The sequence below is a fragment of the Pocillopora damicornis genome, chromosome 8 (genome assembly GCF_964200805.1).
Source record: "Pocillopora damicornis chromosome 8, jaPocDami1.2, whole genome shotgun sequence".
Classification (NCBI taxonomy): Eukaryota; Metazoa; Cnidaria; class Anthozoa; order Scleractinia; family Pocilloporidae; genus Pocillopora; species Pocillopora damicornis.
Window position 1 is genome coordinate 9,989,851 of NC_142677.1, and position 17,370 is coordinate 10,007,220.

The following is a 17,370-nucleotide window of genomic DNA, read 5'->3' on the forward strand; positions in this document are numbered from 1 at the left end:
CTCCTAAAACTACTTTCTTACTTTCCCTTGAAGAATGCAATATAGAAGATGGACGAGTAGAAGTTCACAAACTGGAACACGAAGACCTTGAAAGTCAAACTGTCCTCATACTCCGTCTGTGTTCTGTGCATTTCTACGGGCATAAAGAAACACAAACTTTATGAGACCAGTTCACCACAAGGAGTGGTCACGTTCTTCTTCCAGCGCGACAAGGGTTGGTCTGTCAGTAGCAGGGTATCACTGTACCCTCTACAGAGAGGGGAGCCCTTTGCTTAAGTTTACCGATTCATTTCCTTTTCTTCTACTATCAATTTGAGACAACTTACCCCAATGAGTCAATGCTAAGGCGACTCTTTCGTAAACCTACAAAGGAATGCAGAATTCTTCAGTTTACCTATAATATGAAACAACTTCATTCTTTTTCCTTGATACTCTAAATTACCCTTGCATGGGAAGGCAACTTCAACAATATTTTCTTTGTGGGTACAAAAGAGATTGCGTAAAGGATTGTTTAGGACTATCTATTGAATTTCGATGTCATGCCATGGAATGTAACGCTGCGCTCCTCGGACAGCTGTCAAATTTTCCCGGACAGTTTTCCACTTTGGGACTTTTCCACCGATATACTACCCGCCGTTAGAAATGCTTTTTAAAGATATGAATACAGTGACTAGCAGTATGTGATAGACTGTACCCACCCTGCTGAGGATCATGATGATTGTCAAGTTGACAAATGCGCCAGTGATGTTAGCGATTTGTTGAGCTCGAGCTCGGGTGGATGGATTAGAAGCCAGCGGTCGGTAAACCAATAGCTTATAGACGATCACTCCCACCATGAACACCAACACTAGAGAAACCTGATCAAAAAGAACAAAAACAAAAAACAAAACAAACAAACAAACAAGGTAAGTATGGTTAATAATATTGAAGATAGGTCTCGTAATATTCATAATATAATTACCTAAGCACTCCCACTTCTCCAGATCAGTACATGTACTTTGAATAAGCGAAAAAACAGACAACAAAACAGACAACTGCGTGCGAAAACAAGACAAACCAAACCAAACCAAATCAAAAACAGAGGCATGCGAACATAACCGAGACGGTAAGAGAGATGGTGTGGTGGAGCATGTACGGGAATGGAGCGATTGCCTGTACTTTCAGGCAATGCCTACTAAATGCTCCAAAAAAATTACAGCTAAGATGCGGTATTCTCCGCCAATCAGATGCGATTGAGTGCTGTCATTCTGCCGCCAGTTAAACATCGTTATATTCACTTCACATTTTGACAAATAGGCCTGTCTAAACGAGAAAATGAGCGATGCCGAATTAAGGGTAAACTATGTTAGTCGTTTGCACAGTACTAACACACAACCCACAATTCCTCCATTCGCTCGGACGAAGGGCTAACGCTCGAAACTTCAGCTTTAAAACTCTTTATGGTGGCCAATTTACGTTATCAACTCAACTGACAATACTTAATCAACCAGTATTACTAACATCTTACCATAGTAATAACAATAGCTATTCCCGAGAAGACTCGAGGTTGTCTCTTCTCATCAGGGAAATGTGGTTCAAGTATTCCTGTTACTGGGTTTCGTTCTACTGTTGGTGCTAAAGCTGCAAATGTTGGCCGTGGACGTTCCTGAACAAACGAAAGAAACAATGTCAAGGCGAATAAATTCTAGGAAAGGTCTTCAGGAGACTCTAACAAACTCGATTTAGAACCCTTCGCTCCAAATGTCTACTTTAAAAACTATTTACTGTGGTCAGTTTACATAATCAACCCAGCTGATAAACCCCATTTATCTTTTCATATCCCCCACCGACCCAGCACCACATTTTCTTTAGAAACTTTACCTTAATTCATTTACAGTATAAAAGAGAATAGAGGGTGACCTCCTTTATAAACCAGTGAGTGTTGGCCACATTTTACCTACAACAATTATATTTCCCCCAGTAGGAACATTTGTTTACATTACCTCCTCTTCCTCATACTCTAGAACATCCCAGTGATATGCCAGGGTTATTTCTTTTCTCTTCCAAAACTCCAAGAAAAACACCGCTTCAAAATAAAATAACCACAACCATGAGATTAGAAGCCCAAGTCACTGACAAAAGTTACTTTTTTAAAAAAATTCTGACCACTACCACAGGTGGAGCCAAACTTGATGGACAAGAAAGCTCATTGAGAGACATGTAGAGGGCATGTATGTTTCTATGTGTACGTTTTTGTCTCAAGCATATTTAATAGAAGTAACTTCTAGGGAGGCTTTTTTAGATGATAATTACCCCAAAAGGAGACAAAGACAGCAAAGAAAACTGTGGCTGCATTGTCAAACAAGTACGAAACCTGTGGATAGGATAGAAATAGAAAAATGTTGGTTAGATATTGATTTTATTGACCTTATGTACACTAACATATATGAGTCACAGAACATGAAAAAATAGTGGTATATAATCAGTAGCTTGACAGAGAATCTATTTATTTATTTTGTTTTCATCAATGACAGCATGCTCCAAGGGGAGAGGATCTTTTGATGTATTGAGTTGGCTAACATTTATAGATGACTAGGCAGAACTCCCTCATTCATAAAAGTCAAAGGGAAGTTCAAGTTCTGATGAACAGAGAGGTCACACACCTTGCCCAGCATACAACTTGTGTGAAGATCAACTGGATGACACCCAAGGGACTCATCACACAATGGACACATCATGTAGGTTCCTGGAGGACTGTTACACACATCAAGGCTGAAAACAAAAACTTACTTATCAGTCGATCCAACACCAAATCATTAGAAATGTATAGCAGAGAGCAAGGAGAATTACTTAACTATTTAACTCGCAAGATCTGATTGTTAATTATCCTATGTAGCTGCCACACGTTTCCTTGTAAATTAGTTATGAGAACTTGGTGCTAGATCAAGATAGCAGCTTCTACCTGATAGTTTGAGTATTCTCATTACCTGTTTGCTGAAGAATGTATGGATATTGTAGGGAGAAGTTTTATGTTAATCACTTCTGGGAGTTAAAGGCTTAAGAGATCTTGGCAGTGAAGAGGTTAATGGTTGAATGATACTCACGCAGGTTTGTTGTCAGGTCCATTCATGGTTATGACACCATACAGAAACACCAGCAGTCCAACAAATGATGGCATGAGAAGCCATGCTGTGTACTGACCTAAACATCACCATTGGTCAAGAATTGAAAATCTTGAATTAATTTGAATTGTAATTTTAAAAATTTTTGGAAGCTCTGAGACTTCAGATTTGTGTTGGAGATTTGATAAAATTGGAAACAGTCCTACCTAGCCATGCAAAATAAATACCAATCTTCTCTCCAAAGTATTCCCTGAAATATAAATAACAAATTGATATATAAGACTAGTGTACTTGACAGCATAGTAAAAAAACTTATCACATCTCATAACAAATGGGCTGGGTGTATTGGCAGCTGCACATTGGTCAAACAACTCCTTAATTAAAGAAAGATGTTTTTCATCTAGTCAGAGCGTGGGACAAAGAAAAAATTCTGAGTCCCCATGAGGAATTGAACCTCAGACCTTTGGATTTCGCGCTCCATAATAGACCTTGCTCACTGTTGAGTCTCTATGGCTCAGTGATAGAGCATCGGAGTGTGGAATCCAAAGGTCTGAGGTTCCATTCCTCACAGGGACTCAGAATTTTTTCTTTGTCCCACGCTCGTGACAAGACGAAAACATCTTTCTTTATTTCTTTACTGAGCTCAAAACTTACCATCTCTCCAATTTCTATTTACTAACTCCTTAATTTAGTTCCTTCTGAAGAACAACTCTATTTGACTTGTGTTAATGATGCTTAAGTAGCAAGGGTTATATTCGCTTCTTGGTATGATGAAAACTCTTTTGTATACACACATTTAAGATTTTAAACCTCAAAGCAGAACATCTGATACAAAATTCTCTTGAGTACCCCCTCCCCAAAAATACAAATTAAACAAAATACGATTTAATTGTAGTATTACAAACCTGATATGATCAAGAGGCTGATACTTCAACCACTTTCCCCACCGTGCCCAGTATTCTTTCAGGATCTGCCTTTTGTTAAGTTTGATTTCCTCAGGTCCATCAGGTCCTTCTTTCCATTCCTTTGGCAGCTCTGCAGGTCCCTGGTGTGAAAAAATGTGTAAATGTGTATTTATTACTTACTATGCAGCTGAGTGGTACTAAAATTGTGTGAGTCAGCAATTGTCCTTTATAGGATTTTTTAATTTAACTGATATAGCACACTTAGTTAACCCCTTAAGTCCCAGAAGTGAGACTACTGGAACTCTTCAAATAGAAGTTATTATCTTGATCTAAAACCAAATTATTGTAAGTGATTTACAAGGAAATGTGTGACAACTGGAGGGGAGAATTTACTAGAAAATCTTGAGAGTTAAAGGGTTGATTAAACAACTGAAAATTACCTATTGCCAATTAAATCCCCAGATACTTCCACAAGACAGCTCTATATACCATTAGCACTGTCAACCTCTAGTTCTCTGGACAAAAATATATTTCACCTTACTGTTGGCAATGAGCAAAATTTCATGTGTTCAATTTAAAAAGATGAATAAATATCTAAAATGGTGGCAAAAAACATCACATAACCTTACCACATGAAGAGGATACCCAGCCTTGAAAACTTCTTCTTCAACAAGACGATTAATGCCTGTAGAGAAACATAATTCATTTTCTTATTATACTACCTTTCTTTAGAACATATTTATGAGAACAGTGATTGGTTCTTTTGAAAGAAATTCTTGAGCTTGATCCTTACTTCCCTAATATCCTAAATTTTGTGCATAATATTAAAAAAAAAGTATTATAATAATTCCAGATGATGCTTGAGAGCACAGGTGGTATTCTATTTAAGAACTCATCAGAAAGTGTAGGATCCTGCTCAGTCTTTACTTCTATGATCACATAAAAGTAATTCTTACCAATTTCTCCTTTTTGCCTCTTGCCAAATGGAGCTGTTTCCATAATTTCATACACCTGGAAAGAAAGGCAGAGTATTTTACTATGAGATATTAACTCTATCCTTACCATATCCTTTATTGCTATACACCACTTGGAGTCAAAAAGTATAAATTCATTATTACAATGATAGTCATTAACAATATTAACTTTAAAATACTAATTCTAATCAAAACCACCAGTTTAACCCTTTGACCCTAAGAGTGACTAGCAACAAACTTCTTCTTACAAAATCACCCCTGGATTAGACTTTAAGGTCACAAGAGTAAAGGAAATGACCATCAACTACAGTAATTGAAAGCTCTTGATTTTTAAACAAATTCTCCTAATCAGCACCATAAGAAATATATAAAGAACAGTATGGAGAATATGCATACTGATGTTAGGGTGTAAGGAATTAAAAAGTTTTTGTGTCTTGACTGGTAAGAGAGGATAGCTGAAATGATATATACCACAATTTGTATGAGAAAGAGATAGAGGCCATAAACATGCATATATGTGTATGTTGCAATTATTTGAAGAGAACTGAAAAGTCTCAGCTACTTACCACTCTTGTTCTTTCTGTTTCTGTAAAGTAGTTATCTTGATCTTCATGGCCAATAAACCTGGCAGAAATTATGAAAAAAATATTGAAACATGAACCTAATTTGACCCGGAACATGGGCATATATAAATAAAATAATATAACTAGGATTGTGTTAACACACAAAATTTTGTGCCTGGGAGGCACTGGTTTGAATCCTGCTAAAGCCTTAAGTTTTTCAGGTCTGCAATTGCCCATATCACAGCTGACCTGCAAGGATCATTTCTTTATTTGGCATAGTTTGCAAAGTATGTTAACCCTTTAACCCCTAAGAGGGACTGTCATCTAATTTCTCCTAACAGTATCACCTGTGAATCAAACAATGTCATGAGAATAAAGGAAATGATCACCAACCAAAGAAGGTCTAGTCAGTTTGAAAAATTCTCCTTGTTCATGCCATACGCATTGAGTGGAGGAAAGTGTGGAGAATATGCATGCTGTTGTTAGCGTGTAACGAGTTGATTGTTCGTAAAAAAAATCCTGCAAACTGTAACGTGGTAAATTGTAATGGTCCAGCTGGGTGACCAACTTACTTGTTGAGCTTGTTCGCTTGGAATGTGCATGTGAAGTAATCATTGGGTGTGCCTGGTACATCATCCTTGAAGATGTTTGGTATGCGAAACTTTTCTAAGATTCTTTCTGACCAGTTTACCTTCTTCGTTGTGCGAAGCTATTGATAAAAAGGGCAAATTTAGAATCATTTTAAGTTAAAGTTTGTTAACAATAAATAGCTATTATACAGTTTACCATTAAAACATTCTCTCTCTATTAAATTTCCCAAAGCTCATCCTTTTTATCGTTACTTGAAAAGAAATGCAAACAGAAATGAAGATAGCTGGATTCTAACCTCGAGCGGGGCTCTGAAGTTTAGCTCCTCTGCATAGAACAATAGCACTTCCCATGGAGCATGACACTTGATAAAATGTAACTTGACTTTCTTGTCTTGAGTCACCTCCTATGGGTTAAACATGGAATTTTTCAACACATATTTTCCTACTCAATTACACTGTTTATCCGCCATCTTGAATAAAAATAGCAGGGGTAACCTGGTGCTCAATGTAAAAGGCATAATCTGTGGTGTAAGCCCTATCTTTATGTCTCAAGAAAACTTGGTAATCATTTTGGAAGCAGAGGACGCTGTGATTAAAGGGGGTAAATTTCTAAAGAAACTGTGGTGCTGCGTCAGTGGGAGAGTATACAAAGGTAATTTGGCACTATAAACTGAGTTGATATCGTGAATTGGGCCCGGTTAAGAGTTTCAAAGCTGACGTTTCGAACGTTAGTCTTTCGTCATTCTGCCATTACTACTCTCTACAACTCTCGACTAGCTACGTTCGGAATGCTAATATTACACAGGTAAAGGATTTGAGTACACCAATTTACAAGCTTTGTATTGATTTTTAATCCTACAATTAAAGGCTCATACTGCTTATACTAAAAATGAATTTATCCAAAGTCGTACCTCTTCAAATTCCAGCTGAGACTTGGCTAAATTTTCCAGAAACTTTTGTCTTTTCTCAAGATGTTTAGGTGGAGGCGCCTTCTCTTCTTCTTCATAGACAAGCACAAAGTCTGTAAAACAAGCAGTAATTTGTAACCATCTTAAAATCAGACGAAACAAGGATTGCATGATGGGAGGGGTTGGGGTGGGGTTTTTTTCAAAGGGAGGTGGGGGTCAGCTTCTCAGGGAGAATGGCTTCTCAGGGAGAATGGCTTCTCGGGGAGAATGGCTGACTACTGGCCCATGAGTGAAACTGCTAAAGGATTTTATTATTATAAACTCTTGTCAGAAAGTTAGAAAAACAAAGTCAACCATTGTAAGTGCACAAGAGTTGTAGCATATGTTTTTCATGAAGAGTGAAGTGTGGGGTTTTTATTAAAAGACAGCTTACCAATCCTTCTTTTGCCATCTTTGAAGTAGCAACCTCTCTCACCACTCATGTCTTCATCATTATCAAAATTCTGCATTGAAAATAATTCATTGACTTATTTATGCAGTTTTTACAACTCAAACTGAGTGACATTTTTGCCTTGAAATATCACTTTGTAGCATTCACAAAAAATCCTCAGATTCTGGGGTTCTCTGGTCTTACAACACCTAATATGTTTTGCTGCAACTACATGAATTTGATTACCAGTAAACCTGTGAAAAAATATGGTTTGGTGGAGCTAATGAAACTGCTAATTGTTATAAGTTTTGCTCTCAGAGCCTCTCATTACATGAAAAATTATTATTTAACTCTAATACATGTAATATGTAATTTTTTAAGTCATTACATGCAATAATTTTCAATATTAAGCAGCCATTAATTACTTTATTATTATAACTAGATTAAACTTGAAATTAACTTTTGTTATTCTGTTATGTTATATTTAATGAGGGATTATATATTTGATTTGTAAAGTCATTAATTAACTAAATTAGTATATTAATTAATTAAGAAAAAGTTTTCAAAAATGGTGACTAAATTGACAGTACATATGGTTGATTCTTGGAACGTCCTGCTGAATGGGAAATTTTTTGAATTGTCAACTGTTTCAAAGAAGTATGGTTTATTTACTGTGTGTGAAGGGAGAATGGAGATGAGTTTTCTTCAAGTTACTAGGAGTTTTTTAGAAACTGAGTAATTCAAAGATTAGTAGAAACATTTGGTGAATGGCATGATAAACAAAACTCAACGAAAGTCAGATGGTGAGAAGTATACAGCAGGTATTAGACTGATGAAAAGCTAAAAGAACTAAATGTTATAATATGTTTTTGTTTTGATCCTGAAATAACTCAATAATCTTTTCATTTCCTAAAAGTAATTTTGTGAATCTCTGGCATGTTTTTGTTTGGATCCTGCAATAGCTAAAAAATCTTTTTGTTTCCTAAAAGTAATTTTTGTGAATCTTTTACTGTATGTTTTTTTTTACATATTTAATTTTGTATAACAAAAATGAACATTCTACAGTCAAGTGATTATAAACACAAAATTTTGCATGAACTTGAGAAATACCTCTAGGGTCAATTTTTTTAAAATTGAAAGGTTTATCATTCTTCAGGGAAAGGTTAGGAGCTTTTACTAGTGGTTAGTGTATTTATTTGATTAATTTGTTTCCTGTGTAATAACGAATTCATGTGCCTTAGGATATTATCAAGTTCAGTTTTCAGAGCAATTTATACTCAATTTAGTGGTACATGTAAATCTATTAGAGTTTTGTCAGTGCATTGAATTACACAGAAATCCTTGAATTTTTTTAACACTGTGTTAATTTAACTCAGTCAATGTGTTTAGATGGTTGCTAGGGAACAGAACCTTGTAAATTCCATTGTAAGCTGGATCAAAAGTATTATAAGAAGCCATTTCCTAGAAAGAAAGATGAGAAGAAAAAGAAGAGAATTAAAACTGTTGCCTTTTTATACCAAAGGATCTTAGCACTACACAGAATTTCTGAATACAACAGTTATAGTTGATCGTGAATTAAAAGTAATTCCAGGAAAATAGGATATTGAATGTGACTGAAAAGTGACCATCAAAAAATCCCATTATAATTGTTAATTGAAGGAGGATTTATTATCAGTGATGACGATAATTATTTTTCAAGAGCTGTTCAAGTTTATGGACAGAGTTTGCCTTTTAATGTGCAAATAGTGCTTCATTTGTGTAGATAAATATCAAAGGCCTGATTTGCCTTCAGTAATAAGATAATTGAGAGGGGGAGAGAGAGAGAGAGAGAAGAAAAAAAGGCCACCACAAATTAAAGTTACCCTGACCTTGGGAAGCAGAGGGATAAGTGACAAAGGGCAACGGTAAATTCCATCTCAGATCATGTTTTGATCACATTAATTTTGTTTTAAATGGTGTTTTGATCAGTTTTCAACTGCTAAAACAAGAGAGATTACTTATTGACTTTTAGGAATGACGTTCCTTTGAATTCTTGAATTATCTTACATGAAAATGTTATTATGGTACTTCTTTGAAATGGAAACTTGCTTTATTTGCATTCAATACTTATGAGGAATCTTTCTAAATTGGAGATGGTAATTGATGAAATTTAGTCTTATTGTAATGAGTATTTTCCTGTAATGAATGCTTCAAATGTAGGTTAGTTCCTTAAGGTGGTCAGTATCATACACTAAATTACACTACCTACACTATCATAGTTGGGTATTGATTCTTAAAAATTACCAACAAATTTTCACATTAGATTGGTACACTATTTTAGGCTGTAATTATAACCAATTTTGCAAAAGGTTTGGTTGACTGTAGTTAATGTGATTCTCAGTCATAGACTGGAAATAAAATTTGAATAATTCAATTGAGCTAAAATAAATACACCTTGTTTGATGGTTTAATATTATACCTAATATGCACAGATGTATTGGGAGTTGCTTGGTATTTTCCAAGTGCCATGCGGGCAAGGAAAAATATGAGCAATGAGCAAAATGTTCACTCATATTATATGTTAAACCAGTGAATAAGGGATTTATTATTCTGCTATAACTATTTCATTTTCTTGTCTTTTGGGTTCTAGTTTTTGAAATGTCACACAGTCTTATGTGAGTATTGTACAGATTACATAAGGGGTGTGTGAAAGAAAACAATGCAAAGAAATCATTTAAGTGTTGTTCATGATGCAAAAATTATTGTGGGCTTTGAGGTTTGTCTGTATGTTTTTGTCCTGTTCTACAGTGCATTACCTAGGCATATTTTGTGTGTTCCATTTCCCTTAAATGGTAATATGACATAATAGTTGAATGATAATGTTATTTAAGCAATAGACCAAAAGGGTTGTGAGTCAGTTGTCTCTGGTTTGTGATTTAAAAAATTTTCCCATATTCTCCTGTCATCCCACTGGTAAATCAATCGAAAGTGTGGTCCATTACTTTTATAAAATAACTATGGGTTTACTGGTGCAATATATGAAAGGTTTTGAATCATCAGGGCTCTACTATTATCTCAGGTATTTCATAATGAGAGCTGGCTTGGGCTGCTGTGTTGAATTTTTTGTGGGAATTGTGGTCAATAGTTATGAATAACTTGAATAGGTCTCCAGGTTGAAGAATAATGAAAAATGTTGAAATTCATTAAAAATTATTGTTTACTGAGAGAATCATCAATGATCTACTGATTCCATTTAAATTCAGGTGGTATTTAATGAGTAATTGTGTGATTGCATCGGATATCTTAAGAGATTGTGTGACATATGTCTGCCTCTTGCTATAAAGAGGTGGTTTCCAATTTCAGTGCCATTCTGGTGATGGTAATCTATCATTACAATATTAGTCTATGTACACAAATGCTTTATCATGAGGTAATTTGATTTTATCAACTGAGTCGATAATGTAAATTGGCCATGGTAGAGAGTTTCAAAAGCTGATGTTTTTTCAAAGCTCTGACAAGGGCAAATGCTTGAAATGTCAGCTTTAGAAAATCTCTATGGTAGCAAATTTTCATTATCAACTCAGTTGTAATACCCCCCACTGAAGCTGCAACACAGTTTCTTCAGAAACTTACCCCCTTTATGCTCTTGTACCATATTTAATGATAATCATATGAATATTTGAAGTAGTTTTAAGGTGTGTTATTACTCTTGTGTAGATTAGTTTGAACTGCTGCTAAAACCTGTTGTCAGTGAAACAAAGGTCCTAAACACGAGTTTGTTATACAGTGGTGGTGATAAAATTATTGTCACCGGTGTTTTTTTAAGATAAATATTGTTCACTTAGAATGTTCCCTCTTCAGTTTTAATCTTTTTTAATCAGTTATTGTGCTAATGCTATAGTATAAGAAGGCTCATAAATCTGTCACACTGGAAATTCTGAACGATGGAACTTTTGATTTTATGATCGGGGGATTTGCGATGAATAAAACCTGTCTTCATTCTGTCATTAACAGTTAAAAATACCTGTTGATCTGCCTTATTGTCTTCCTTATTTTTCTCATTCTGATCCTCAGTTTCCATTTTTGTTTCTAAGTTGATTGCACTATAACTTTGCTGTTTTTGTTTTTGTTTTTCTCTCCAAAGGCTCTAGGATATTGTTCTATCTCAGACAAAATCACTTGAAGCTGACTTTCTCTCAGTAGGATCCACTGTTTTGTGCCTTATTGACAAATCAGTGTTAAGTTTGTGACAAATCAGTGTTTGTTTGACATTCTAACATCAAAATAGTATTTGAACAAGTTTGGTGAATTTTATTTTGATGAAATTACCTCTTATTACAATCTCAGCTAACTGAATTTTATGTATTGGAGAAAATGTGTCACATCCAAAAAAATTTCAGAATATATTTTGTACCAGTTGAAAGGGAATTGCTGTAATGTGCTCTTTATTCAAACTGTAAAGCAAACTAAGAGTACATGTCAAAATTCAAGCATAGTAATTTGTTGTCATCTCAATAACAGGTGGTACCTGCTACCTTTAGTTAGTAATTGGTAAAAGTCAAAAGTCTAAGACTTCATTGAAATCATGGCATAACAATCCTAACACAGGTATTAACACAAACGTTTATTTTGAATTTTGTTTACTTTTGATTTTTTCCTTGAAGTCTAAACTTTTGTAGACATTTCTTCTAACTAGGTGAGTTTCAATTGCATGCTTTTCTTTTGCTTTGAAATGATTCGAGCAGAGATTATAACATTGTTGTTCTTTTATTGTGACTTAATCTGTAAACAAAATAGCAAATGACCTTGACATTTGTAATTTAGTTTACTCTTCTAAAAATTCATAGCTGTTTTTTTAACTGAACAAAGACCAAATTTATGCATTTTTTTCTCTCAAAATACAGGTATTTGTAAACACGATTTTCTTTCATTTTTTAATGCAAGTAAAACTAATCACCAGATGTGGAGGGAACACGTTGCTGCCCTACATGCCTGTTAGGTGTAAAGGACATGTGTGTGTGTGTGTGTAAAACTAAAATGTATCCTTAGTTTTGGAATTTTAAGTTTATTTAAATAAAAGAAGAGAAAAGAATTATTTTTATTGTTCAATGATCATAAATATCTGCAGTAGTATATTTTGGTAAAGTCAATTGTTAAGAATTTTTACCATCTAATTTATGAGGTATGTTTGAGTGGCTGGAAATGGATAACTTAAGATTTGTGAATTGTTTAACAATTTGCTTATAAGGGGTGTGGTAGTACCTTTTGTGGTTTTTTTAGTACTTTAACAAACAAACCATCAATCATTATGCTGAGATCTACAGTTTGAAGTATCATCAATCATCAGATTTGACTTCTTTAAGGTTGGTGTTGGGCATAAATTGTACTTTTGGCAAAATGATTTGCTCCACTCTATACAAACAACTGCAGTAAGGTTGAACCTGGCCTTCTGATTTTTCACAATGATTGTAACAAGAAATCTGAGTTAACATAAATTATTAAGTCCCTTATGGTGAGTTTCAATACTGTTTTAGTGAAACAAGATTGGATGTTTAATAAAGCAATGGAAGAACTACCTACATGATTCGCCTAACAATATAGATAAGTTGATATTCTTTTTTATTTCACAAGTATAAATGTTTGCTAGCAGGGATTTGAAAGTGATTTGTGTTTTGTACCTGTCAAACTTTCCTCAAAGATACAAAACTTTTGTTGTTATTTTCCATGGTGTGAAGTAGTGGTGTTCCAGATCAGGGCCCAGTTTATTGAAGGCTGATTAGTGCTATAAACCTAAAGTCAAATTATAATCCAGTAATTCTCTGTTCCCTGTAGAGCATCCAGTAATCAAATTAAAGACAATAAGAGTGATACTGAATTTTCTTCCAAGGCTTCCAGATCTGAAATCAGATTTCACACTAATCCAAGATTTTCTTAACCTAGATTTGAAAAAACCGGCTCCCCACTGTATTTTGTATTTTAAGTATTGGTTAGGTTCATTTTTCCTCATTCCAGAGTTTTCTTTAAAGAAATCCACAATTCTTTTAGGCTTATGAAGGAGAATGAGTAAATAAAACATTTGTCAAGTTTAGTACAGTGTGATGTGCTAACATTAACACCTGGTGTTAACCAGAAAAAAATATAGTCATTTGAATTATTTTGATTCCTAAAGTAATTAGTGTGTGAAGTAAAACATGTTCAGTATGGTTTATTTGTCACAAATGTTTCTACTGAGTAGTTTTCACTCTGTGATTTTAATTGAATTACATGCAAAGTGTGAATAAGAGGTGTTGGAACACAGCCTCTAGCTTTTGACTTGTGTTATGCATGTTTAATTTCCAAAATTTATGTATTTTAAAAAAACTCCATGGAAACTGTATAAGCACTGCTAATAACAGTAGGTTATCCTAAAATCTGTAGTAGCACTTTTGTCGATGTGTTTTGACATAGGAGTTATTCATTTTTTGTTATTCCAGTTTTTCCTTAGGACAGGTTTGCTGACAGGCTTTTCTCTATCATTCAAGCTATTTCGAGGTTTAGGACAATAAGTACAACCAGAATGCCTTTTTAATGAATTGCTTTTGAGTAAACTCAAACCCTTAACATTATTTTGCCATCCTTTCTGCACATGCACATGATGACTGTGATAAATTATTCATGGTATCTTAAAAGCCCTTTTGGGTCCCAAGTTCATCACAGTTAATTTGAAATATCATTTAGTTTTTTTAGAATTTTGTTGGCTTGTTTGATTGCAGGCTGATTGAAGAGTTGAACTAGAACAAGGTTTTGTGAAACCTACTTTTATTGTTGAACAAAAAATATAGGTAAAAGAAAAAGAGGAATTATCATTTTAGTTTGTCTCCCTTAATTTAATTGTTGCTTCTCGTCACAAAGTTGTTGTAAATCCAAAGACTCTTTAAAAAAATACTTCTCCTAAGGAGGAATCCAGCCACGACATCTTTTCTGTTTGTTGTGTTACATGCTTATTTCTGATAAATATATATTTTTGTAGTAATGATCGGAGGTATCCACTCTCTCGGAATATTTGCTCTTATTCAATAATGATCTACATCCCACACAATCATGGTCATCAACCATATCATTAATTCGGTTATGTGACCCAACTCCTGTGCAGTCGTACTATTATTATTATTAAAACCTGCATGGTCCCTGCTTGAGATGTCAAAAACTTACGATTATGTAAATCTTTTGGTAGAATAACACTTGGGTGACTTGTTTCATTTATACTAGAAGGTTCTTTGAAGTTCTTGGAAATTAGTCTGATTAGAAGTTAGGGTTGTGTTATTCGTAAGTACATATAAAGCTTTAAATACACAAAGAATGACAGATTAAGGTATGCGTTTTTGAATACCTCTGTCGCCTATGAAACGGCTCACTTATTAAAATAGTTATTTTATTTTTGTTACGAAAAAGGAAAAAAAATTACCGAGGAACTTTTCTGTTTTAATTTCTCTTTTAAACTGAAGTATATTCAGTTGGAAATTTGGTGCTCAAAAATTAGTGCTAATTGTTTTTATACACTGCATGCCGTGTTAGTAATTGCAATCCTTTTCACGTTGCTTACTCTAACTGGGACGATTGAAAACCACCGCCTTAATTCTCAATCATAATTAGAATTTTTGTGACAGGGATTAAGAATAAAAGGGAAAAAACGTATAGGTGGCAGAATTTCATCGTCAGCGAAATATGAATTTCGTTTAAAATCCGTGCGAGTGTCTTTAATGTTCGCTATAACACACGTCCAAGTATCTTTGTTGTCAGAAAATAATAGCAAAATAAACAAAACCTCAGCGCTGTTTAAATCTATACAAACATGTACCACGGAAAGCACCCTACATATGCAAATTTCTACGCTTTCTTTTGAGAACTGAACAAACAATTGTAGCATCGAGGCGTAGAAAAAAGCTGAAGTGGCATTTAAATTCGTTTTCCCGTTTTCTTTTTCATGGCCTGGTAGCAGTATGCACTGACTCCATGTTGGGTATAATTAATCTTCGCAATACTACGTGCTGGTTGGGCTCGTGCCTTTGAAGTGGCTTTTGTTTCCATAGAGAAACAAACAGCCATATGTAAAAAGGTTTAAGATTTTAGCGAGGTCGACCTGACGATGCTTTCATTTGTAATTAAGTAGCCCTCGGGGATTGTAGGTGAAATTTTCGAAGCACGAAAACACGCGGGAAAAAAATCACTGAATTTCATTTCAAAACAAAACGGCGATTCAATTGTTGCGAATGCGCATCTCCAGTTTAAATTCCAAGTAACTTGCTGCTAGCCATTATTCAGTTAGTACCTATGCGCAAACGGTACCTTTTGCAAATTATTTTCGAGTTTTTTTCCTTCGTTTGAATTCCCCGTCCTTAAAGTTACTCCGTCCTTTTTTTCCGCATTGTAATTATACTTTGCATAAACATGTTTTCTAGCTAGTTCCTTGAAGCTGCTTTGCAGAAATTTGTCGATTGTGTTGAAAAAAATAAATATTATGCCAAAGAACAGAAAGTCGACGGTCCAACATGATGAATTCAATGAAAGAAGAGCCAAAAAAATATCACCGAAATTTAAAATATCCTCATGATAAATCGGCCATGACGCCCGCTTTCATTCATTTTTAATAACTTTCACTTTTCGCTAGGTCGCTCTTTGATCGAATCGAAATCACCGCATTTGAAGAAAGAAAACGACTTTTCTTGGGCAACTTTGAGAAGATTTCTGCGTTAATTTTATCTTACTTCAGAAGACGGAAGGAGAGAATCGAAACACCAGCCGAAATTGAAGTTTATAATCGTATATTTTGAAAGCAGCAAGTTTTCAATCACACAACCTGTCTTAACTGAAAAGGTTATAATTCACGATTAATTTTCTTTACCTTCTCCGTACCTTCTGATGACGTTGTTATTTGATTTTAGCTTGGATGATTCGATGAAAAAATTGCGACCGCATTTCTGACAAATTTTCTCGCATGATACAATATGGATGCGATGGATGTCAATTAGGGGGACTGGTTGCTTCAGTAAGGATTCGAGATGCAGAGGCACATTAAAGAGCAAAGCGGATTTTTTGGAAGAACCAAATAAAAATTAACCTTAAATTTAAGCTACAAGGTTTACACATAAAACAAAAAATGTAAATACCAGAGACTCATTCGCGGCCAGAGGGTCGGTGTCGTCCATCTTGTTGTAAGACCTAGGCATGGCTCCTCTGAAATGCTTTGTCAATTTTTACGCCTTAAATGTCGCTCGCAATTGAAAAAATCCTCCATCGAGACATCACAAACCAGATAATATATAATCGTACGGAACCGTTGACCAGAACGGATTGTTTTTTGTGTCACATAAATTCAGAATATTAAAGATCACCTCCTTCAGCGAGAAATTCAAATCAGTTCGCGAGAAATTCACTAGGAATCAAAATAGAAGCCCCCGCTCCCGGTCTCAACCAATCAGAGTGAAGAATATACCTGCTCTTACATTGTAAGTCTGACAGCTGCTTCGAGCGACATTTACATCGACAGACTCAAATAGATATTTCGTTTCTCTATTAAAAAAATCGTACTTGAACTAGATTTGTTTCCATTCTGTTTACTTCCATGCTTTCGCATACATCGACGAAGCCTCTTCCAACACGCACTAAACAGAAAATTTTACCGCTTTTCAAATTAAAGTTAGCGATAATTTATTCAAGTGAAGCCGAGGGGCGAACAGAGGTGAAAGCCAGTATTTGTGTTAATTGAATATTCGGTAATTTTGTTGAATAAACATCTAGCCCAAACAAATTCCATGTCATTCCCTGGTTGTCCCTACGCTGTGCGGAATTGTAACTTTAGGCTGTTATCACCCATCAGGTTTATGTTTGATCTTTCTTTCCACGGCAAGATATTTCTGCTTCCTGTGTTCCTCCTAAATATC

General features: G+C 34.9%; 2 protein-coding genes across 4 annotated transcripts in view; one reads left to right on the forward strand and one right to left on the reverse strand.

Moving 5' to 3' along the window:
- The window catches only part of LOC113676929 (translesion synthesis protein REV1), a 22,237-nt gene extending 19,582 nt beyond the window's left edge, over positions 1-2,655 (forward strand). Inside the window, exons 14-15 of one of the 2 annotated variants that reach the window (XR_016179108.1) lie at positions 2,157-2,224; positions 2,514-2,618. Coding sequence is in view for 1 of the 2 variants with exons in the window: in XM_089180239.1 (XP_089036365.1) it covers positions 2,157-2,172 (16 nt within the window). In the remaining variant the exon portion in view is untranslated. Of the gene's footprint in view, positions 1-2,156; positions 2,225-2,513 lie in introns of both variants that reach the window. The other variant, XM_089180239.1, reaches the window with a different exon arrangement.
- LOC113676925 (anoctamin-7) overlaps positions 1-17,147 on the reverse strand; it is a 23,381-nt gene extending 6,234 nt beyond the window's left edge. The window contains exons 1-19 of one of the 2 annotated variants that reach the window (XM_027193665.2): positions 16,597-17,147; positions 8,882-8,932; positions 7,475-7,544; positions 7,045-7,154; positions 6,430-6,537; positions 6,116-6,252; positions 5,547-5,604; positions 4,963-5,017; positions 4,636-4,691; positions 4,007-4,146; positions 3,308-3,351; positions 3,084-3,180; positions 2,643-2,751; positions 2,293-2,353; positions 1,983-2,065; positions 1,508-1,645; positions 699-857; positions 327-363; positions 22-133 (exon numbers count right to left, since the gene is read on the reverse strand). In XM_027193665.2, coding sequence (XP_027049466.2) covers positions 22-133; positions 327-363; positions 699-857; positions 1,508-1,645; positions 1,983-2,065; positions 2,293-2,353; positions 2,643-2,751; positions 3,084-3,180; positions 3,308-3,351; positions 4,007-4,146; positions 4,636-4,691; positions 4,963-5,017; positions 5,547-5,604; positions 6,116-6,252; positions 6,430-6,537; positions 7,045-7,154; positions 7,475-7,544; positions 8,882-8,932; positions 16,597-16,656 — 1,685 coding nt within the window. In that variant the 5' untranslated portion in view covers positions 16,657-17,147. The remainder of the gene's footprint in view (positions 1-21; positions 134-326; positions 364-698; positions 858-1,507; positions 1,646-1,982; positions 2,066-2,292; positions 2,354-2,642; positions 2,752-3,083; positions 3,181-3,307; positions 3,352-4,006; positions 4,147-4,635; positions 4,692-4,962; positions 5,018-5,546; positions 5,605-6,115; positions 6,253-6,429; positions 6,538-7,044; positions 7,155-7,474; positions 7,545-8,881; positions 8,933-16,596) is intronic. The other variant, XM_027193666.2, reaches the window with a different exon arrangement.
- Positions 17,148-17,370: the final 223 nt, after the last annotated feature.